The 23,713-nt window shown below is 45.4% G+C and overlaps 1 protein-coding gene across 1 annotated transcript in view; it reads right to left on the bottom strand.

Moving 5' to 3' along the window:
* The window catches only part of APAF1 (apoptotic peptidase activating factor 1), a 205,098-nt gene that overhangs the window by 155,199 nt on the left and 26,186 nt on the right, over window positions 1–23,713 (bottom strand). The window contains exons 5-7 of the mRNA XM_069764312.1: window positions 19,352–19,535; window positions 7,303–7,415; window positions 3,339–3,470 (exon numbers count right to left, since the gene is read on the bottom strand). Coding sequence (XP_069620413.1) covers window positions 3,339–3,470; window positions 7,303–7,415; window positions 19,352–19,535 — 429 coding nt within the window. The remainder of the gene's footprint in view (window positions 1–3,338; window positions 3,471–7,302; window positions 7,416–19,351; window positions 19,536–23,713) is intronic.

Genomic DNA, 23,713 nt, shown 5'->3' with positions numbered 1-23,713 from the left:
CAAAATAGAAATGATGCAAGAAGACCGCCACCACCAAATAAATCATTCCAGTCTATTACAAGCCAATCATGGTGTCATTAAAGGATATGCGCAATTAACTGATTTGATGTTATTACCTGGGGTCTAATTACATTCCCACAGTGTTAGCACAGTGCCCATAAGAGGAGCTGTATGAATGTCCAAAAGGAAAAAGACCTCTAAATCCAGATAGGGAAAAAATCATATCAAGTTTTGATTCTCAAATCAACAATTTTTCCAAAACGCCCACTAAAGGTATTGTCTAAGATTTTTTTTCCCTTTAGATGTCCTAGAGATGCAAGCGCTTGTCACTAAATTAGAATATCATCAAAAAGTTAATTCATTTCAGTTCTTCAATACAAAAAGAAAGTGAAACTCATATTATATAGAGTCCTTATAAACAGAGTGATCTATTTCAAGTGTTTATTAGTGATGAGCGAGTACTCGTTGCTCGGGTCTCCGAGTATTTGTAAGTGTTCGGAGATTTAGTTTTCACCGCGGCAGCTGGATGATTTACAGCTATTAGCCAGGCTGAGTACATGTGGGGCTTGCCTGGCTGCTAGGGAATCCCCACATGTAATCAAACTGTCTAACAGTCGCAAATCATCTAGCTGCGGCAAGGACAACTAAATCTCCGAACACTTACAAATACTCGGCGACCACCCAAGCAACGAGTACTCGCTCATCACTAGTGTTTATTTCCATTCATGTTGAGGATTATGGCTTACAGCCAATGAAAACCCAAAAGTCATTAACATTAACAGAAAAACACTTGATATAGATCACTATGTTTGTAATGGCTATATACAATATGAGTTTCACATTTTGTATTGAAGAACTGAAATAAATTAACTTTTTGATGATATTCTAATTTTGTGAGAAACACCTGTATACCTGAAAAGGGCTTAAACTACAATATGAGACATAATCCATGAAGAAGAATGGCGCAGTTTCTGAGAAAAATCAGTTTGCCTCAATATTGTTTTGAGCGATTGGTCCTGTCAAACTAATGTGATCAGCTTCTATGAAAACATAAGTTCCAGACGGGACCAGGGAAATGCAGTGGATGTTGTCTATATGGACTCATAAGGCAGTTGATGCAGTGCCACCTAAAAGGTTGGTATTTAAAATTAGAAAAATGGGACTATGGGAAAATATATGTAACTGGGTTAACAACTGGCTCAGTGATAGGAAACAAAGGGTGGTTATTAATGGAAGACACTTGGATTGGGTCACAGTTAACAGTGGGGTACCACAGGCATCAGTATTGGTCCCTCTTCTTTTCATCATTAATGACCTTCTAAAGGTACCGTTACACTAAACGACTTACCAACGATCACGACCAGCGATACGACCTGGCCGTGATCGTTGGCAAGTCGTTGTGTAGTCGCTGGGGAGCTGTCACACTGTCTTCAACGATGCCGAAGTCCCTGTGTAACCAGGGTAAACATCGGGTTACTAAGCGCAGGGCCGTGCTTAGTAACCCGATATTTACCCTGGTTACCATTGTAAAAGTTAAAAAAAAAAAAAAAAAAAAAACACACTACATACTTACATTCCGATGTCTGTCACGTCCCCCGCCGTCAGCTTCCCTCCCTGCACTGACTGTGTCAGCGGCGCCGGCCGTAAAGCAGAGCCAGAGCACAACGGTGCTCTGCTTTACGGCCGGCGGCGCTGACAGTCAGTGCAGGGAGGGAAGCGGACGGCGGGGGACATGACAGACATCGGAATGTAAGTATGTAGTGTTTATTTTTTTAACTTTTACAATGGTAACCAGGGTAAATATCGGGTTACTAAGCGCGGCGCTGCACTTAGTAACCAGATGTTTACCCTGGTTACAAGTGAACACATCGCTGGATCGGCGTTACACATGCCGATCCAGCGATGACAGCGGGTGTTCAGCGACCAAAAACAGGTTCCCCACGACCAAAGATCTCCCAGCAGGGGCCTGATCGTTGGTCGCTGTCACACATAAGGAGATCGTTAGCGAGATTGTTGCTACGTCACAAAAAAGCGTGACGATGCAACGATATCGTTAACGATATCGTTATGTGTGAAGGTACCTTAAGGGGCATACAGAGTAGAATTACAATATTTGCATAGGATATTAAACTCTGCAGTGTAATCAACACTGGAGGATAACTTAATATTACAGGATTTATATAAGCTGGAGCGTCGGCTGAATGGCAATTTCAATTTAATCTAGATAAATGTAAGGTTATAAATTTGGTCAGAGGAAATAAAATGTATAATTATGTACTAAATTGTAAGACAACGGGTAAAACTGTCATGGAAAACGACTTGGGTGTATGAGTGGATGGCAAATTCCACTTTAGTGATCAGTGTCACGCAGTTGCTACCAAGGCAAATAAAATAATGTGATTTATTAAAAGAGGCATAGATGCTCATGACGAGAACATAGTTTTGCCTCTATTCAAGTCACTAGTGCGGCCATATGTAGAATACTGTGGACAATTATGGCCTTTGGTGTATAAGAAGGACATAGTTTAACTATTATTATTATTTATTATTATACATTTTTAACTAGAGTGTGTGCAGAGAAGAGCGACCAAGGTTATTAAGGGAATGGATGGACTTCAGTACGAAGAAGGGTTATTCAGCTTGGAAATACAAAGGTTTAGGACCGATCTTATTACAATGTACAAATATATGAGGGGACAGCACAGAGACCTTTCTAATGATCTTTTTACACCTTGACTTGTGACGGGACAAGGGGGCATCCTCTACGTTTAGAAGTAAGAAGGTTTAATCATAATCACAGATGCAGATTCTTTACTGTAAGGGCAGCGAGACTATGAAACTCTCTGCCGTATGATATTGTAATGAGTGATTCACTACAAAAATTCAAGGAGGGCCTGGATGCCTTTCTTGATGAATATAAATATTACAGGTTATGGGCACTAAATTCTGTGATGGGGCGTTGATCAAGGGAACTAGTCTAATTGCTGTATCGAGTCGAGAAGGAATTTTTCCCCTAACATGGAGCTATTAATGTCTGCCCTATGGGGATTTTACCTTCCTCTGGATCAACATGTTAGGCTATAGGTTGAACTCGATGGACTTAAGTCTACCTTCAACCTTAAAACTAAACTATGAAATTTTAAAATCTCTATATTGGGCCATATTGCACAAAAATCAAGAAAGGTTGCCTTGTTGCCCATCTTCAAGCTCAATTTTTATTTTGTAAATTGTGTTGTAACAGTAATGAGATGTCATGGTTAAAGGACCAATTTTTTAGGTTTGCGACATGATGCCCAGTTTGTTCATTCACACAAAAACATATAAAAACAGGACTGTACCTTTTGACTCCTGTATGATATGATTAGCTTCTTTCGGCAGCTCTTCCACTTTCTTGTCAACAAAAAGAGAGAGAATTTCTAGGCCCTTCTTGTGTTCTAGTTCACTGTCCACATGGACAAAAAGCTTGACTCCTTTGTGAAAAAAAAATATATGATTTTACATTTTATTTTGATAAGAAGATAACTGAAGGAAAAATATGATTTTCTGTTAGTCACATGTAGAATTCTTTCTACAGAGGAGACAAAAGGAATTTATGGGTATAGACTGCTAATAACAGGAAGCTGAAACCCAAAAGTCACCATACACCTTAGTAGTCTGTCAGATAGAAATCTTCAGACTTTGCTACACACAAATGCTCGCTCAGTTCAGCAGAGCGTGTATGTGTCCTGCATGGAAAGAGAGGTGTAATTAATATCATACAGCCCAGGAGGCAGCTCATTGACCGGGAGAACAAGAGGGGTCAGGGATCTGAATTCAAACTTTTTTTTAATAAAGTGGAGAATGAGGGATAATGTGAAGGGGATTTTTTTTTTCCAATAAAGTATTTCTGTGTGCGTTATTTTTTTCCTTACTGTGCTAGTAATAAGGGTGTCTGATAGCCACATCTCCATTACTAGCCCCAGGACTTGATGTCAGCTGTGTTTTTGGATAATACACAGCTGACATCAACCCCAAACACTATTAGCCCGACTGCCACCACATCAGGGCAATCGGGAAGAGCCAAGGCAAAGCCGCACCTAATGTGATGCACCACTACTGGGGTGAATGGGGGCTGGTATTTTTAGGCTGGGAACGTCACAATAAACATGGACCTTCCAGCCTAATAACATCAGCCCACAGCTTTACCTTTGCTGGTTACAAAAAAATGGGGGAACCCCATGTCATTTTTTTCCCATTTAATTTATTTAATCAAAAAAAGATATTCAATAAGCTTTACTGGGTGCACTATTCTTATATGTCAGGGTTATGCAATTATATATCTATATGTCCGTCTATATATCCATCTCTATAACATTCACTGCTGTCTAAAAACGTGGGCAAAAAATACAATAAAAAACGCCAGAAAAACGCAGCAAATCTGCAATCATTTTTAGACCTTCATCTTTATAGCGTTTTTGACTGACATAATTAAAGTCAATGTGTCAAAAAAACGCAGCACCAAATCTGCAAATCACAAATAGGCAACGTGTGTATGAGACTTCAGGAATCTCATTTACTTTCCTGGTATGAGGATTCCCTTCAAGTTTTGTGACAAATCGGTGCAGCAAAAACCCAATGTGTATGCTCAGCCTTAAAAGACTTAAATATGGTGTACAGAGACACCAAGTAGCCGCTTTACACACTTATGAAAGATATAGCCCACTGCATGCGTGCCAACAGCCACCGGACTAGTGGAATAAGCTCGGAAAATGTGGAGGCAGCTGGGAGGTAGTTTCAGCCTCCCTTCCACTGCAGCATGCTCTACTGGATGCAGGAAAACGTCTGATTAATTCTACTTTTGCCGTTACCCAAAGTCTAGTTAGAAATATAGGCAGAAGTGATCATAGCCACCCTCTCTCCACTAACACTCCATGGGCCCCGTCAGAACCCCATAGTCCAAACCCATCTACTAGGACACGGGAACCAGTCTGACATCAGCACTCATTCTACCCACTGGGCAAAAATAGCCGCCAGACTTGGCAGACCTGCTTCTGCTGGCATGTGAGAGAAACCAACTCTTGTGCAAATGCCTGTGCCCCAGACTGAAGAAGGTTAGGCTACTATGAGTGATGGTGGCTGCAGGGAAAAAAACAAACACAATTCATAAAAAAAAAAAAAAAAGAAAAAAAATCCATTGAGGTGTCTGTCTAACTGGACTAATAAATGTATCATGCACAGGCCTGCCCACGTCCATTAAAAGGGGTCCAATATCTTGGGTAGCCGCTTGGAACAAGCCACAGATTTTTTTATGATACGGAATAGTGTTTATTTCCAGTAGCTGTACAGCACCAACAAGAAAACCCATAAAAAGATAAAATCTCTAATCTTGTCCAGGCACTAACTTAAGGTACCGTCACACTAAGCGACGCTGCAACGATACCGACAACGATGTCGATCGCTGCAGCGTCGCTGTTTGGTCGCTGGAGAGCTGTCACACAGACAGCTCTCCGACGACCAACGATCCTGAAGTCCCCGGGTAACCAGGGTAAACATCGGGTTACTAAGCGCAGGGCCGCGCTTAGTAACCCGATGTTTACCCTGGTTACCGTTGTAAATGTAAAAAAACAAACACTACATACTTACATTCCCGGTGTCTGGTCAGGTCCCTCGCCTTCAGCTTCCAGCACTGACTGAGCGCCGGCCATAAAGTACAGCGGTGACGTCACCGCTGCACAGCGTGCTTTACGGCTGGCCGGCACTCACCAGTCAGTGCGGGAAGCTGAAGGCGAGGGACATGACCAGACACCGGGAATGTAAGTATGTAGTGTTTGTTTTTTTACATTTACAATGGTAACCAGGGTAAACATCGGGTTACTAAGCGCGGCCCTGCGCTTAGTAACCCGATGTTTACCCTGGTTACCAGTGACGACATCGCTGAATCGGCGTCACACACGCCGATACAGCGATGTCAGCGGGAGATCCAGCGACAAAATAAAGTGCTGGACTTTCCCCAGCAACCAACGATCTCCCAGCAGGGGCCTGATCGTTGGTCGCTGTCACACATAACGATTTAGTTAACGATATCGTTGCTACATCACAAAAAGCAACGATATCGTTAACGATATCGTTATGTGTGACGGTACCCTAAGAATTACAGACCCTGGCTACTGAGACAAGGCTGAGCTGGTCCCAGTTCAGTCACTCAACAGCTATTGTCCATATCCGTCCAACACAACCTACTCTACTCAGCTCTCCCAGCTAACTGACCAGTGAATATATATCCACGTGGATTCATACTGACTAGCTTGTCAAGAAATACATTTGCTGCCCCAAAAGTGTCAGTTAGGCTAGGTTCACATTGCGTTAGGGCAGTCCGTTTAGCGCATAGCGCTACGGACTGCGCTAACGCAATGTCCCAAAAGGGATCGCGTTTGCCGATCCCGCTAGCACAGATGCCCAATCTGCGCTAGCGAGGAACGGGCCGCGAACGCTGCAAGCAGCGTTCGAGGTCCGTCACTCAAATGACGGCACATCGCTAGCGCACACCCAATGTGGGCGTGCGCTAGCTATGCGTTCGCCATTACAATCAATGGCGGCATTAACGGACTACGTTACACCGCGTTATGCCGCGGTGTAACGTAGTCCGTTAAACGGGTTCACACAACGCAGTGTACAAATCAGCCCCTGCACAGAAACGCCAGGAGGAAGCTCATGAGCTTATCGCTACGCATATTATGTCATAGACACTACTGTCTGGAGATGAGGCCACATGCCATCAGTTCTATTAGGAGATATTAGTGCATAAACATATGTTCATAACACCATGTTGGATACTGAAACTTATCAGTATATAACATAGTTGATAATATCATGCTTATCCATAGAATTAAGCGTTACGTTATTGAATCTAACAAAGCAATTCCTAAAAGCATGTCTGTCACCTATAACATAGGGCCAATATACAAACTGCTGACCCGGATCCCAGAGAAGTGTTCTGCGGGATTCCTCTTTCCGGTACGAGCTGTCATTGACAATTTCTTAGCTCCGGTCCACCAGGTTTGGTTGGTGGGACGAGGAAGCCTGCATGAAATATTTCAGACTGCTCCCGCTGACAGCTAACTCAACGTTTTCTTGGTTTCTTTTTCAATAACAAGAAAATCAAGATTAGAATCATGTACCGCCCAGAAGAGGAAAAAAAAAAAAAAAAATCTATATATTTTTTTTATCTGCACCCATATGGTTTTTGTATAAATACATGTATTCTGCATAGAACAACAGAAATATGATGAGCTCAAATGTCACATTTTTGAAAGTGACACATACCCGACACTGTGTCAATCACACTTCTGTCTCTGCTTGTTAGGAGAACGCGGCACTGGATGTCAAATGCCTTTAGCACCCAGGAATCCCAAATGTCATCCAAGATTAGCAGGCACCTAGGATAAGAATTGTAATGAATGAGAATAACATCGCACACAACAGCAATAATAAAATATATTTATAGATTTCTTATCGTACAGCCAAAGGACAAGGGACATTACATGTACATAGTAGAAAACGGACGTAAGACAAAGAGTACCTGTACGGGGTATATATTCAAAGTGCTGGCGTATATTAAGGGAAGATATAGCTGGCAGTAATCCTGCACTCAGGCTTGGAATCAGGTCTACCTGAAATAATTGGGGATTTGTTTAAATATAATCTAGTAGCCGCTGAGAAAGGTTCCTAATGTCTATATTAGTGGTAGTTAGAAAGAGCATCGAAACCTCTAAGGACCTGTCCTGGACGGCACAGACAACGTATTGATGTCAAAGGGCAATATGTAGAGTTTAATTTCTCCTGTGGTGGCACTGCAGAAAAATAAATACATATTGCCAGGTCTCCACATAGATAACAGCCAATTGCCAGCGGAGAACCCCTTTAGTGACCTTGTGACTGTAATTAAAGTCTAAAAATTGTCCATTTAACCCGATTATATAAAAATATTTAGAATACATAAAAGGTGATAATTTGGGTCATAGCAGTATGGTCCCTTACATGGCAATGTTATTTAAAGGTGAAATATCAGGTCCAATAAAGCCATTAACCTGAAAGTTAATAGCATTATGGAGATCACTGAATCACTGCTCCAAGCACTGATAGCGGCAGCTGTAAGCACGCCCGGCACCAACTGACAGCCGGCTCAGCAGTGCATCAGTACAGAGACGGCTGTCAGTCACTGCTGAGCGTGCACCCAATCAGCGCTGGCCTCACTGTCCCAGCCTTTGGACAAATTGAACATGAAGCGGGAGTCCGGGCTTCAGCTGATCTCCGGCGTCGGTATGGGAGCGGAGTATAAGCTTTGTAATGTTATCTGGGCCAAGCGAGGAGTACGAGAAAAAGTTGTCCAAGTAGTGGACAACTTCTTTAAGTATTCTGATTATTAAGCAGCAGCATTCAACGCCAAACTCTACATGCAAAAGTTATATTATATAAAAAAAGAAAAAACCCTCATAATTCAGAAATAAAGTTACCAATTTACCCTACGAACATGGCAAATTTCCATTTCTGAGTTTTATTTTTTTCCTCCGTTTCCAAGAGCCATAACTATTTTAATGAGGCCTCGTTTTTTGTGGGACACATTCTACTTTTGAACGACACCATTAATTTTACCACACAGTATATTGGAAAACAATTCCAAGTGCGATGAAATTTCCCCAAAAATATGCAGAGCTGGCATTGTTCTTTGGGAATTGTTTTTGTTTCTGTTGACGGTGCTTATCGATTGGTTAATTAATTTTAGATTTTAATAGATTGAACTTTTATGGAAGCGGTAATGGCATAAATTTTTTTTTTTTTTAGATTTTTACTTTTAACAGGGAAAAGGGGGCGATTTGGATTTTTATATTTAATATTTTTTGTAAAACTTTTTTTTTTTTTACTGTATTTTTTAGTCCCCATAAGAGACACCAACCTGCGATCATCTGATCACATTTAGTATACACATCAATACCTTTGAAGCCCAACCACTGACTGACTGAAATTACCTAAGATGCGCTCCTTCTTCTGGCTAGAACATTTGAGACTAAATTAACACATCTGAAAAAAATCAATCAGATTATGCTAATCACGCTCTGATCAGACTTGAGTACAGTGTGATTGTAAGGAGGAAGACTGGGCTGCGAGTACCTGTGCTGGTCTGGGTCCAGAACTGTCAAGGCTGCATCCCTTGTTTCCTAGGGGAAGGCAAAAAGGACCGGACCGGGGCTCTGACCCTGAAGCTGGGGGAGCGGTTAAAAGGGAAAGCGTCGGGAGTTTCCCACCAGCCGTGAGAGCGGCAAGGTGCGTGCGCTTGACCAGGACCCTGACAGTATTGCGGCCTTGCCAGTGTTGGCCGCAGCCACCTATGGACTAGGGGCCCAGTGGAAAGTTCCAGACATCGAACACTGCCGCCAGAAGACAGACCACCGTTACCAGCATGACTTGGACAAGCGACGCGCCAGCTGTTGTTGGCGCTATTGACTTTCAAGCAGCATCTACAGTCGGAGGAACTTCTAACACAATAAGTGAACTAAAGAACTGCCGTTACCTTCCTCATTAACTCTGCATATTATTTACACCTGAACCGTTTATTCCCTCGTTTAACCATTCATATCCCTACGAGGAGTTAAGCGCTGTTAAATTAAAACTTATATTTGTTAACCCTTGCTCTGCCTTCTGTCTGTCACTGCATCCCGCAACCTGCTTACATGATCAGAGTGTGGTCCAATTTTCTCAAATACGGAAAATACAAAAAAAATGAATACATTTCTCTATTTTCTCCATTCTGTCAGTCTGAGGAAATTGTACCGCACTCGGGTGTCATCCCAGTGCGGTCTGACGGTTTCCCCAGACCCATAGGCTTGAATGGCCGGGTGCGATCCGATAATCGGATGCAATTTTGGCATGCTGTGATCTGTTTCTTCCGACCACTCGATCCGAGAGAAAAAAAAATCAGATATGCGCACATAGAACAACATGCCGACGATTGTTATCCATCAAAAACGACAGATAGCACTCAACCAATTTTTATGGTAGTCTGCACAAGCCCTATTAGAGATCTGTTATCTCTTAAAGTGCTGTAACTATACTAAGCATTTTTCATGGTAAAAAGGTAAGGCTACTTTCACACATCAGGTTTTTGCCGTCAGGCACAATCCGGCGAGTTTTGAAAAAAACAGGATTTTTTGGTTGCTTACCGTAAAACCTGTTTCTTGGAGCCTTCATTGGGGGACACAGGAACCATGGGTGTATGCTGCTGCCACTAGGAGGCTGACACTATGCACAAAAAAAGTCAGCTCCTCCTCTGCAGTGTACACCCCACCGACTGACATTCTGAAACTCAGTTAGTGAGAAAGCAGTATTACAAAAACGATAAAGTTGAAAGAACATAACCACAGATATTGAACTGTAAGCATGAAAACATTCATGGAACACAGAACAAAGATAAACTGAATAATATGGGAGGGTGCTGTGCCCCCCTATGAAGGCTCCAAGAAACAGATTTTACGGTAGGCAACCAAAAAATCCTGTTTTATCTATCGGCTCATTGGGGGACACAGGAACCATGGGACATTCCAAAGCAGTCCCTGGGGAGGGAAAAAGACTTCCATCAGGTCAGAGGACTCACCACTGCCGCCTGCAAGATCCTTCTGCCTAGGCTGGCGTCAGCCGAAGCATAGGTATGAACTTTGTAAAATTTGGCGAATGTGTGGATGGAAGACCAGGTTGCCGCTTTACAAAGCTATAGGGCTGAAGCCATGTGGTGCACCGCCCAGGAGGCACCGACTGCCCGGGTAGAGTGAGCCTTAATCCCAGGAGGGGGCACTCTGTTCTTGACCCGGTAAGCCTCCAAAATTGCCGCTCTGATCCAGCGAGCAATAGTCATCTTGGAAGCTGGCAGGCCACTATGCATGCCATCAGGAATGACGAAAAGCTAATCCATCTTCTGAGAGGCCGTTCTAGCCAATTAGACCCTCACCGGCCTGACGAGGTCTTGCTTGTTCAAAGAACACTCCAGAGGATCAGTCGGAGCTGGACAAAAGGAAGGTAGGATGATGTCCTCGTTGAGGTGGAAGTTGGAAACCACCTTCGGAAGGAAGGAAGGCGGAGGACGTTAAACTAGAAGAAGAGGGGACGGGAAGAAAAACATTAGACTTGGACAAAGAAGATCCAGGAAAACATACTCAGAAGGGAGGTAAGAACATTTCTAAAACAATCCACAGCGAGGAGATTGGAACAAAACAAAATCCTCTAAACTGCATGCTCGCAAACGCCAGAAGCCTGACAAACAAGATGGAAGAACTAGAAGCAGAAATATCTACAGGTAACTTTGACATAGTGGGAATAACCGAGACATGGTTAGATGAAAGCTATGACTGGGCAGTTAACTTACAGGGTTACAGTCTGTTTAGAAAGGATCGTAAAAATCGGAGAGGAGGAGGGGTTTGTCTCTATGTAAAGTCTTGTCTAAAGTCCACTTTAAGGGAGGATATTAGCGAAGGAAATGAGGATGTCGAGTCCATATGGGTCGAAATTCATGGAGGGAAAAATGGTAACAAAATTCTCATTGGGGTCTGTTACAAACCCCCAAATATAACAGAAACCATGGAAAGTCTACTTCTAAAGCAGATAGATGAAGCTGCAACCCATAATGAGGTCCTGGTTATGGGGGACTTTAACTACCCGGATATTAACTGGGAAACAGAAACCTGTGAAACCCATAAAGGCAACAGGTTTCTGCTAATAACCAAGAAAAATTATCTTTCACAATTGGTGCAGAATCCAACCAGAGGAGCAGCACTTTTAGACCTAATACTATCTAATAGACCTGACAGAATAACAAATCTGCAGGTGGTCGGGCATCTAGGAAATAGCGACCACAATATTGTACAGTTTCACCTGTCTTTCACTAGGGGGACTTGTCAGGGAGTCACAAAAACACTGAACTTTAGGAAGGCAAAGTTTGACCAGCTTAGAGATGCCCTTAATCTGGTAGACTGGGACAATATCCTCAGAAATAAGAATACAGATAATAAATGGGAAATGTTTAAGAAGATCCTAAATAGGCAGTGTAAGCGGTTTATACCTTGTGGGAATAAAAGGACTAGAAATAGGAAAAACCCAATGTGGCTAAATAAAGAAGTAAGACAGGCAATTAACAGTAAAAAGAAAGCATTTGCACTACTAAAGCAGGATGGCACCATTGCAGCTCTAAAAAACTATAGGGAGATAAATACTTTATCTAAAAAACTAATTAAAGCTGCCAAAAAGGAAACAGAGAAGCACATTGCTAAGGAGAGTAAAACTAATCCCAAACTGTTCTTCAACTATATCAATAGTAAAAGAATAAAAACTGAAAATGTAGGCCCCTTAAAAAATAGTGAGGAAAGAATGGTTGTAGATGACGAGGAAAAAGCTAACATATTAAACACCTTCTTCTCCACGGTATTCACGGTGGAAAATGAAATGCTAGGTGAAATCCCAAGAAACAATGAAAACCCTATATTAAGGGTCACCAATCTAACCCAAGAAGAGGTGCGAAACCGGCTAAATAAGATTAAAATAGATAAATCTCCGGGTCCGGATGGCATACACCCACGAGTACTAAGAGAACTAAGTAATGTAATAGATAAACCATTATTTCTTATTTTTAGGGACTCTATAGCGACAGGGTCTGTTCCGCAGGATTGGCGCATAGCAAATGTGGTGCCAATATTCAAAAAGGGCTCTAAAAGTGAACCTGGAAATTATAGGCCAGTAAGTCTAACCTCTATTGTTGGTAAAATATTTGAAGGGTTTCTGAGGGATGTTATTCTGGATTATCTCAATGAGAATAACTGTTTAACTCCATATCAGCATGGGTTTATGAGAAATCGCTCCTGTCAAACCAATCTAATCAGTTTTTATGAAGAGGTAAGCTATAGGCTGGACCACGGTGAGTCATTGGACGTGGTATATCTCGATTTTTCCAAAGCGTTTGATACCGTGCCGCACAAGAGGTTGGTACACAAAATGAGAATGCTTGGTCTGGGGGAAAATGTGTGTAAATGGGTTAGTAACTGGGTTATTGATAATGCAGAGGGTCGTTATAAATGGTATAATCTCTAACTGGGTCGCTGTGACCAGTGGGGTACCGCAGGGGTCGGTATTGGGACCTGTTCTCTTCAACATATTCATTAATGATCTGGTAGAAGGTTTACACAGTAAAATATCGATATTTGCAGATGATACAAAACTATGTAAAGCAGTTAATACAAGAGAAGATAGTATTCTGCTACAGATGGATCTGGATAAGTTGGAAACTTGGGCTGAAAGGTGGCAGATGAGGTTTAACAATGATAAATGTAAGGTTATACACATGGGAAGAAGGAATCAATGTCACCATTACACACTGAATGGGAAACCACTGGGTAAATCTGACAGGGAGAAGGACTTGGGGATCCTAGTTAATGATAAACTTACCTGGAGCAGCCAGTGCCAGGCAGCAGCTGCCAAGGCAAACAGGATCATGGGGTGCATTAAAAGAGGTCTGGATACACATGATGAGAGCATTATACTGCCTCTGTACAAATCCCTAGTTAGACCGCACATGGAGTACTGTGTCCAGTTTTGGGTACCGGTGCTCAGGAAGGATATAATGGAACTAGAGAGAGTACAAAGGAGGGCAACAAAATTAATAAAGGGGATGGGAGAACTACAATACCCAGATAGATTAGCGAAATTAGGATTATTTAGTCTAGAAAAAAGACGACTGAGGGGCAATCTAATAACCATGTATAAGTATATAAGGGGACAATACAAATATCTCGCTGAGGATCTGTTTATACCAAGGAAGGTGACGGGCACAAGGGGGCATTCTTTGCGTCTGGAGGAGAGAAGGTTTTTCCACCAACATAGAAGAGGATTCTTTACTGTTAGGGCAGTGAGAATCTGGAATTGCTTGCCTGAGGAGGTGGTGATGGCGAACTCAGTCGAGGGGTTCAAGAGAGGCCTGGATGTCTTCCTGGAGCAGAACAATATTGTATCATACAATTAGGTTCTGTAGAAGGACGTAGATCTGGGGATTTATTATGATGGAATATAGGCTGAACTGGATGGACAAATGTCTTTTTTCGGCCTTACTAACTATGTTACTATGTTACTATGACTCAGGACCACCTTGTCCTGGTGGATAACCAAGAAAGGAGGTCGACAAGACAGGGCTGCCAACTCTGAAACATGCCGAATAGAGGTGATGGCCACAAGAAAGGCCACCTTCCAAGAAAGAAATGACAGGGAAACCTCCCTGAGAGGCTCAAAGTGGGAACCCCTCAGGACCTTCAGATCAAGACTGAGGTCCCATGAATCCACAGGAGCCCTGTATGGAGGAGCAGTATGGGCTACTCCCTGAAGGAAGGTCTTGAACTGTGGCCGGGAAGATAACGCCTTCTGGAAGAGGATGGAAAGCGCTGAAACCTGGCCCTTTAGGGAACTAAGGGCCAGACCCGCATCCAGTCCTGCCTGAAGGAAGGCCAAAATAGAGGGAAGGGAAAAAGTCATAGGAGGAACATGGTTAGACTCGCACCAACGGAAATAAGCCTTCCAGGTTTGATAGTAGATCCAGGAAGACGAAGGCTTCCTAGCCTGGATCAGAGTGTGAATGACCTGATCTGAAAGCCCAGACACTTTTAGAACTGCAGTCTCAACAGCCACGCCGTCAAACTGAGCGACCGAGAATTCGGGTGGCAGATCGGACCCTGAGACAGCAGATCAGGTCTGTCTGGAAGCTGCCAGGGGGAGTCCGCGAGAAGGTTGACAACCTCCGCAAACCAAGATCAGAATGACCGGCAGCCCTTCCGCCTTGATCTTTTTCAACAGCTTGGGAAGCAAGGGAAGGGGTGGAAACAGATAGGGGAGCACGAACTGCGACCACGAAATGGTCACAGAATAGACACCCACTGCGAGAGGATCGCGGGACCTGGAGACGAACCGAGGAACCTTCCTGTTCATTCGGGACGCCGTGAGGTCCACATCCGGAGTCCCCCATCGAAGACAAATCTGACGGAAGATCTCCTGATGCAAGGACTATTCCCCTGCCGCGAGGCCCTCGCGGCTGAGGAAATCGGCGGCCCAATTATCCACGCAGGGGATATGTACCATGGATATCACCGGAACCGTTGCCTCTGCCCAAAGGAGGATCTTGGATACCTCGGCCAAGGCCAGACAACTCCAAGTCCCCCCCTGGTGGTTGACATATGCCACTGCTGTGGCATTGTCCGTCTGGATGCGAATTGGCAGACCCCTGTGAATCCTTTCCCAGTGACGAAGGGACAGAAAAATGGCCTGAATCTCGGGGACATTGATCGGCGGAGAAGACTCCTGCGCTGACCAACGATCCTGAACAGTCAAGTGATGAAAAAACGCACCCCAGCCGAGAAGGCTGACATCCGTCGTTACCACCTGCCAGTGAACTGGAAGGAAGGACCTGCCCTGGGAGATGAGAGGTGACGTCAGCCACCAGTTGAGGGACCGTTTGACCCGGAGCGAAAGCTGAATTGGGCGATCCAGGGAAAGAACAGACCTGTCTCACTGTGAGAAAATAGCCTGCTGAAGAGGTCTTGAATGAAATTGGGTGAAGGGAATAGCTTCCTTTCAATGTTGCAACCATCTTACCCAGAACCTTCATGGCCGATCGGAAGGAGGGAAACAGAGAACCCTGGAGCAAGCGAACTTCCCAATGAAGAATGGTTCTCTTGTCTTCAGGAATGAAGACTCTGGTCTGATGAGTGTCGAAGAGCATGCCCAGAAATACGAGGTGCTGAGAAGGAACAAGGCAGAACTTCTTCCGGTTGACAAGCCACCCGAAACGGGCTAGGGTGTCGAGGACGATGGACAGACTTTCGTGAGACTGAGAAAAGAACGGAGCCTTGATGAGGATGTCGTCGAGGTATGGAAAAAGTACCAGGCCTCTAATCCGCAAGATATCTATCAGCGCTGCCATGATCTTCGTGAAAACCCTGGGAGCGGTTGCGAGACCGAACGGCAGGGCGACAAACTGGAAATTCCCTTGATGTACTGAAAAACGCAGGAATCTGTGATGTCCCGGGAATATAGGGACATGCAGGTAGGCGTCCTGGATGTCTATGGAGCATAGAAATTCCTGAGCCTCCATGGAAGCAATTACTGAACGAAGGGATTCCATCCTGAAGCGTCTCAGACGAACCCTCTTGTTCAGCAACTTGAGATCCAGAATGGGACAAACCTTGCCGTCTTTTTTCGGTACCACAAACAGGTTCGAATAGAAACCTGTGAACCGTTCTTTTTCTGGAACGGGAACGATTACCCCGGATTTGAGGAGGGAAGTGATGGCTGTGAAGAAACCCGGAACTAGAGCGGGGTCTCTTGGAGGGCAGGATTCGAAGAAACAATACCGGGGTCATGAAATGAACTCTATTTTGTATCCTGAGGATACAACTTCCCTGACCCATGTGTCCTTCACTGAGGTGATCCAGACGTCCCTGAAGAAGAGGAGACGGACACCCAGCTTGGGAGGTGCGCTGGGGTCTTGTCATGAGTCATGCCGAGGTGGATCTGCCAGTCCTAGACCTGGAGGATCTACCTTGGGAGTAGCGGGTCTAAAGGACGCCTTCTTCTTCTCTTAATGTGCCTGTGGCCTCTACTGTTGGGAAAAAGAGTCTGACGCCGCGAAACGACGAAAAGGCCGAAAGGACTGAAATTGCCACCTAGGAGGAGGGCGGTGAGGTTTAGACTGGGGAAGAAGGGAACTTGTGCCCCCGGTGGCGCCCTTAATAATTTGGTCCAGCTCGGATACAGACTTCGAAACCCAGGTGGAAGCAAAGGCCAGCCATAGGGAAGACGTGGCCACTTCGAAAGCCGACTTTGCAAAGGATTCAATGATCCTTCAGAGACGCTCCACCAAACAGCGGGAGGACTGTGTTGGTGGAAAGTCTAGAAACTGGCGGATCCACAGAGGGAGTAGAAGCCTAGTTGGCGATGAGATCCGGAGGAAAGGGAAATAAGACGCCAAGGCGTTTTCCTCTTTGAAAACATCTGGTCAGATTCTCTCTTTCTCTGGCCAGAAGCTCATTGAATTCAGGATGAGGAACGAAAACCTTATGAGGTGGTTTAGACCGTCTAAATGAAACTGCCTGATCTGTGGGTTCCGTAGAGGAATCTTTGATGCCACACATCTGATTGATCGCTCCAATGAGGCTCTGAACCATATCCCTCATGCTAGCGATTTGGTTCGAATCCAGCTCCAAATTATCCTCCGAAGGCGCATCAGAGAACACCTCGCCTGACTCAGGGGAGGAGGACCGGGGGAAGTCGACTGCAGAGAGGGACCATGAGGCGAGATGGAATGGGAAGAGGACTCAGACCGGGGTTCCTGTCTGGATGTTTTGTGGCCTATAATGGAAGTCTCGGACGAAGCTTCCTGCGACCCGCTGGCTACTGGGAGAGTCTGCAGGGACAACCTATCAAGCACGGATACAAGAGTCTGTGACACTCGTGTTAGATCCGCTACCGATTGTGACAGAGAGGAAGCTCAGCCTGGAGTGGAGGCTTCACTCTCAAGCGGAGCAGCAGGGGGATCCTGGGCGGTGGGCATAATGGGGTTGCTGCAGGCCTGACAGAGGGGAGAAGACTGACCTGAGGGAAGCTTGCAATTGCAAGATGAACACACAAAGTGTTTGACTAAGGCAGAGGAAGTAGAGGAAGAAGTAGGAGGATGAGAGCCACCTCCCTTAGAATTAGACATGATCAACGGGCCCCTGAGGAAAATGCCAGAAGGTTAGGGGACAGGAAGGCAGAGGAGAGTGTCAGTCTGCAGTGCAGAGCTACTCACGGCAGACAAAACGGTTTCCAGATGGAAGAAGCTGCTCAGCTTGTAGATGGTCCTCCAGGGAAGATATCCCTTCAGGCAGAAAAGCAGCGCAACTCCTGCAGCAATCCAGTCATGAAGACCTCTGGGACACCTTGTCGTCTGGAAAACGCAGGTGAAGATGGCGACCGTTAAGAGATGAGGACGCCAGAATGCGCGCGCTTGAAGGGGACGGAGAAAGGCGTGCGTGGCGCCTAAATAAAATCCTGCAGCGGCACAGGGAGAGTGGGCGGAGCTAACCGCACGGGCCAGGAGCACCGAGATGGCACCGGTGGGTGGAGCTCGCCAGGGGAATGATAGTCGGGCAGGAGAAAAGCCCAACCGAGAAAGAAAGGAAGTGGGTGAAGTCGCGGCCCCAGAACTAGGCCCGGGCAGAAGCCGGGGCCTAAATTAGAGACCGCCGAAGAGAATCGCAGCGCTGGACCGGAAGATAGTGTGGCTGCCGGAGGAAGAAGCAGCTTGGCGGCCTACAAAGGCCGCCGCGCAGATGCGGCGAAGGCCTCCGCCCTGTGCAATCTGCTGATGGTAACGGATCCTAAGATTAGGGGGAGTGCTACAGGACTCTGGGATAGCTCTGTGCCCCCAAACCAAAAATAGGGAGTCCCCCATAACACCCGAGAGAGAGAGAGAGACAGGCTCTGGTGGGCGAGTGGGTGGGAGACGGAGCTAGGACGGGTCCGGATCTCATCAACACGCTTCTGTGTTAGGGGTCTTGGTCCTGGTGTGGGATCTATGAGGATACGGGGTGGCAGTACACGCCGTACTCAGTCCGCATTGTGGGAATACAGATGTGACTATTCACAGTGTATCCCTCCGGAAACCTGAAAGAGAACAACGTACTTTGAGGTAGATAAGGGTCTAAGAAAAGACCCATGTCCAGCTCCTACTGACACTAAGCTAAACTGGGTTTCAGAATGCCAGTCGGTGGGGTGCACACTGCAGAGGAGGAGCTAACTTTTTTGGGCATAGTGTCAGCCTCCTAGTGGCAGCAGCATACACCCATGGTTCCGGTGTCCTCCAATGAGGTGATAGAGAAAAAAGGATCCGCTTTTTTTCCCGCCGGATCCGTTTTTTTTTCTCATAGAGTTGCATTAGTGCCGGATTGTGCCTGATGGCCACACGTTTCATCCGTTTTTTGCCGGATCCGTCCAAAACGCCCAGTCACTGAACTGAAAAAACTGATGTGTGAAAGTAGCCTAAGCCACCGCCAGAGGAGACTGCCTAAAACAAACCGGCCCCATAGAATTGGTATGAGATTAAAAGAGTATGGCTGCTTTCTTCCAGTGACAGCATCTCTCAGGTCTATGAGCCTGAAATTGTATCTCAGTGCCATTTACTTACACATGGGGATAAGCTGTGGCACTGGTGATGGCTCATGTACAACAGTGACACCTTTTTGCATCCATGATTGACCAGGTAAATGTGGAAATTGAGTATATTTCATTCCAGGTATGCAGTAGAATTGCCTACCTGGGATATGAACGCATTATAAGTTTTCGCAATCTGTCTCTAGCTTCCTCAATATTCAGAGGAGGTCTCTGTGAATACTTGCAGTCCTGATCCAGACGAGTGCACAGATTTTGCAACTTCATCAGCAGACCTGCTTTGTCCTGTTTCCCAACAGAAAGCCAGTGCACTCCCCCAGGAAAACAGTCTGAAAATAAGCACAAGAATATATGTGGGTCAGTGAAGTGATAGTAGTAGAACGTTTAACCCCTTCATGACCCAGCCTATTCTGACCTTAATGACCTTGCCGTTTTTTGCAATTCTGACCAGTGTCCCTTTATGAGGTAACAACTCCGGAACGCTTCAACGGATCCTAGCGGTTCTGAGATTGTTTTTTCGTGACATATTGGGCTTCATGTTAGTGGTAAATTTAGGTCAATAAATTCTGCGTTTGTTTGTGATAAAAATGGAAATTTGGCGAAAATTTCGCAATTTTCACATTTTGAATTTTTATTCTGTTAAACCAGAGAGTTATGTGACACAAAATAGTTAATAAATAACATTTCCCACATGTGTACTTTACATCAGCACAATTTTGGAAACAAAATTTTTTTTTTGCTAGGAAGTTATAAGGGTTAAAATTTGACCAGCGATTTCTCATTTTTTACAACGAAATTTACAAAACCATTTTTTTTTAGGGACCACCTCACATTTGAAGTCAGTTTGAGGGGTCTATATGGCTGAAAATACCCAAAAGTGACACCATTCTAAAAAATGCACCCCTCAAGGTGCTCAAAACCACATTCAAGAAGTTTATTAACCCTTCAGGTGCTTCACAGCAGCAGAAGCAACATGGAAGGAAAAAATGAACATTTAACTTTTTAGTCATAAAAATTATCTTTTAGCAACAATTTTTTTATTTTCCCAATGGTAAAACTAGAAACTGAACCACGAAAGTTGTTGTCCAATGTGTCCTGAGTACGCTGATACCTCATATGTGGGGGTAAACCACTGTTTGGGCGCACGGCAGGGCTTGGAAGGGAAGGAGCGCCATTTGACTTTTTAAATGAAAAATTGGCTCCACTCTTTAGCGGACACCATGTCACGTTTGGAGAGCCCCCGTGTGCCTAAAAATTGGAGCTCCCCCACAAGTGACCCCATTTTGGAAACTAGACGCCCCAAGGAACTTATCTAGATGCATAGTGAGCACTTTGAACCCCCAGGTGCTTCACAAATTGATCCGTAAAAATGAAAAAGTACTTTTTTTTCACAAAAAAATTCTTTTAGCCTCAATTTTTTCATTTTCACATGGGCAATAGGATAAAATTGATCCTAAAATTTGTTGGGCAATTTCTCCCGAGTACGCCGATACCTCATATGTGGGGGTAAACCACTGTTTGGGCACACGGCAGGGCTCGGAAGGGAAGGCGCGCCATTTGACTTTTTGAATGGAAAATTAGCTCCAATTGTTAGCGGACACCATGTCGCGTTTGGAGAGCCCCTGTGTGCCTAAACATTGGAGCTCCCCCACAAGTGACCCCATTTTGGAAACTAGACCCCCCAAGAAACTTATCTAGATGCATATTGAGCACTTTAAACCCCCAGGTGCTTCACAGAAGTTTATAACGCAGAGCCATGAAAATAAAAAATAATTTTTCTTTCCTCAAAAATGATGTTTTAGCAAGCATTTTTTTATTTTCACAAGGGTAACAGGAGAAATTGGACCCCAGTAATTGTTGCGCAGTTTGTCCTGAGTATGCTGGTACCCCATATGTGGGAGTAAACCACTGTTTGGGCGCACGTCGGGGCTCGGAAGTGGGGGAGCACCATTTGACTTTTTGAATACAAGATTGGCTGGAATCAATGGTGGCGCCATGTTGCGTTTGGAGACCCCTGATGTGCCTAAACAGTGGAAACCCCTTAATTCTAACTCCAACACTAACCCCCCCACACCCCTAACCCTAATCCCAACTGTAGCCATAACCCTAATCACAACCCTAACTCTAATTCCAATCCTAACCCTAAGGCTATGTGCCCACGTTGCGGATTCGTGTGAGATTTTTCAGCATCATTTTTGAAAAATCCGCGGGTAAAAGGCACTGCATTTTACCTGCGGATTTACCGCGGATTTCCAGTGTTTTTTGTGCGGATTTCACCTGCGGATTCTTATTGAGGAACAGGTCTAAAACGCTGCGGAATCCGCACAAAGAATTAACAAGCTGCGGAAAATACAACGCAGCGTTTCCGCGCGGTATTTTCCGCACCATGGGCACAGCGGATTTGGTTTTCCATAGGTTTACATGGTACTGTAAACCTGATGGAACACTGCTGCGAATCCGCAGCGGCCAATCCGCTGCGGATCCGCAGCCAAATCCGCACCGTGTGCACATAGACTAATTCTAAAGGTATGTGCACACGCTGCGGAAAACGCTGCGGATCCGCGGCAGTTTCCCATGAGTTTACAGTTCAATGTAAACCTATGGGAAACAAAAATCGCTGTACACATGCTGCAGAAAAACTGCACGGAAACGCAGCGGTTTACATTCCGCAGCATGTCACTTCTTTCTGCGGATTCCGCAGCGGTTTTACAACTGCTCCAATAGAAAATCGCAGTTGTAAAACTGCAGTGAAATGTGCAGAAAAACCGCGGTAAATCCGCCATAAATCCGCAGCGGTTTAGCACTGCGGATTTATGAAATCCGCAGCGGAAAAATCCGCAGAGGACCAGAATACGTGTGCACATACCGAAACCCTAACCCTATTCTAACCTTAGTGGAAAAAAGAAAAAAAAAATTCTTTATTTTTTATTGTCCCTACCTATGGGGGTGACAAAGGGGGGGGGGGGGGTCATTTACTATTTTTTTTATTTTGATCACTGTGATAGGTTATATCTCAGTGATCAAAATGCACTTTGGACCGAATCTGCCAGCCGATTCGGCGGGCGCACTGCGCATGCGCCCGCCATTTTGGAAGATGGCGGCGCCCAGAGAGAAGACGGACGGACCCCGGGAGGAACGATAAGTATGATGGGGTTGGGGGGGATCGGAGCATGGGGGGGTTGGATCAGAGCACGGGGGGGGTGATTGGAGCACGGGGGGAGCGGACAAGAGCACGGGGGGGAGCGGAGCACAGGACGGAGGGGAGCCGGAGCAGTGTACCGGAAAGATCGGTGGCTTGGGGGGGCGATCGGTGGGGTGGGGTGGGGGCACATTAGTGTTTCCAGCCATGGCCGATGATATTGCAGCATCGGCCATGGCTGGATTGTAATATTTCACCAGTTTTAATAGGTGAAATATTACAAATCGCTCTGTTTGGCTGTTGAAAGTGAAACTGCCAATCAGAGCGATCGTAGCCACCCCCCCCCCCCCCTGGGCTAAACTACCACTCCCCCTGTCCCTGCAGATCGGGTGAAATGGGAGTTAACCCTTTCACCCGGTCTGCAGGGACGCGATCTTTCCATGACGCCACATAGGCGTCATGGGTCGGATTGGCACCGACTTTCATGACGCCTACGTGGCGTCAAAGGTCGGGAAGGGGTTAAAGCAGCACTCCAGCATTTTTTTCACTGCTGCAGTGGTGCTTCTACTCTAAGGTCCCTGTTACTGTTCATATACTCATCCTCCAGCATCTTCATCTTTTTTTCGGCCCCTTTTTTTCTTCGGTCCCACAACGCCATTGTGCCCACAGCTTCTGACTGGCCAGAAGTCAGAAGTTATGTCAGAAGCGCTCAGTGCATGTCTATGAGAGCCAGAACGAGGTTTTCATAGACTCATCTTGATTAGTGATCTCTGGCTCGCTCCATGAAACAATGGAGAAGCCAGCAGCTCACAAACTGCCAGAGACCAATGGCAATAAGAAGGGGAAGATGGCGGCAGGTATGAGAGTACGGTTGGTAACCTTAGGTTGGAAGCACAATTCCAGAAGTACAAAACAAAAAGCTGGAGTGGTGCTATAATCTGTCAGTTATACAAGAACAATTTCACAGATTTATATTTACCGTATATACTTGAGTATAAGGTGAGAATTTCAGCCCATTTTTTTTAGGATGAAATTGCCCCTCTCGTCTTATACTCGAGTCATACCCAGGGGTCGGCAGGGGAGGTGGTGTGGCAGCTGTCTAAGCACACTCACCTGCTCCTGGCGTGGTCCCTGGTTCCCCGGCGCCGGCAGCTTCTTCCTGTAGTGAACGGTCACATGGTACCGCTCATTACAGTAATGAATATGAACCCCACTCCACTCCCATAGGGGTGGAGCCGCATATTCATTACTGTAATGAGCGGTACCATGTGACCGCTCACTACAGGAAGAAGCTGCCGGCGCCGGGGAAGCAGGGACCGCGCCAGGAGCAGGTGAGTGTAAGCAGTGCGCTATATTCACCTGCTCCCC

This window comes from Ranitomeya imitator, chromosome 4 (genome assembly GCF_032444005.1).
Source record: "Ranitomeya imitator isolate aRanImi1 chromosome 4, aRanImi1.pri, whole genome shotgun sequence".
In the NCBI taxonomy this organism is placed as follows: domain Eukaryota; kingdom Metazoa; phylum Chordata; class Amphibia; order Anura; family Dendrobatidae; genus Ranitomeya; species Ranitomeya imitator.
The sequence above is the reverse complement of the archived record's forward strand: the minus strand, read 5'-3'. Positions and strand labels throughout refer to the sequence as shown.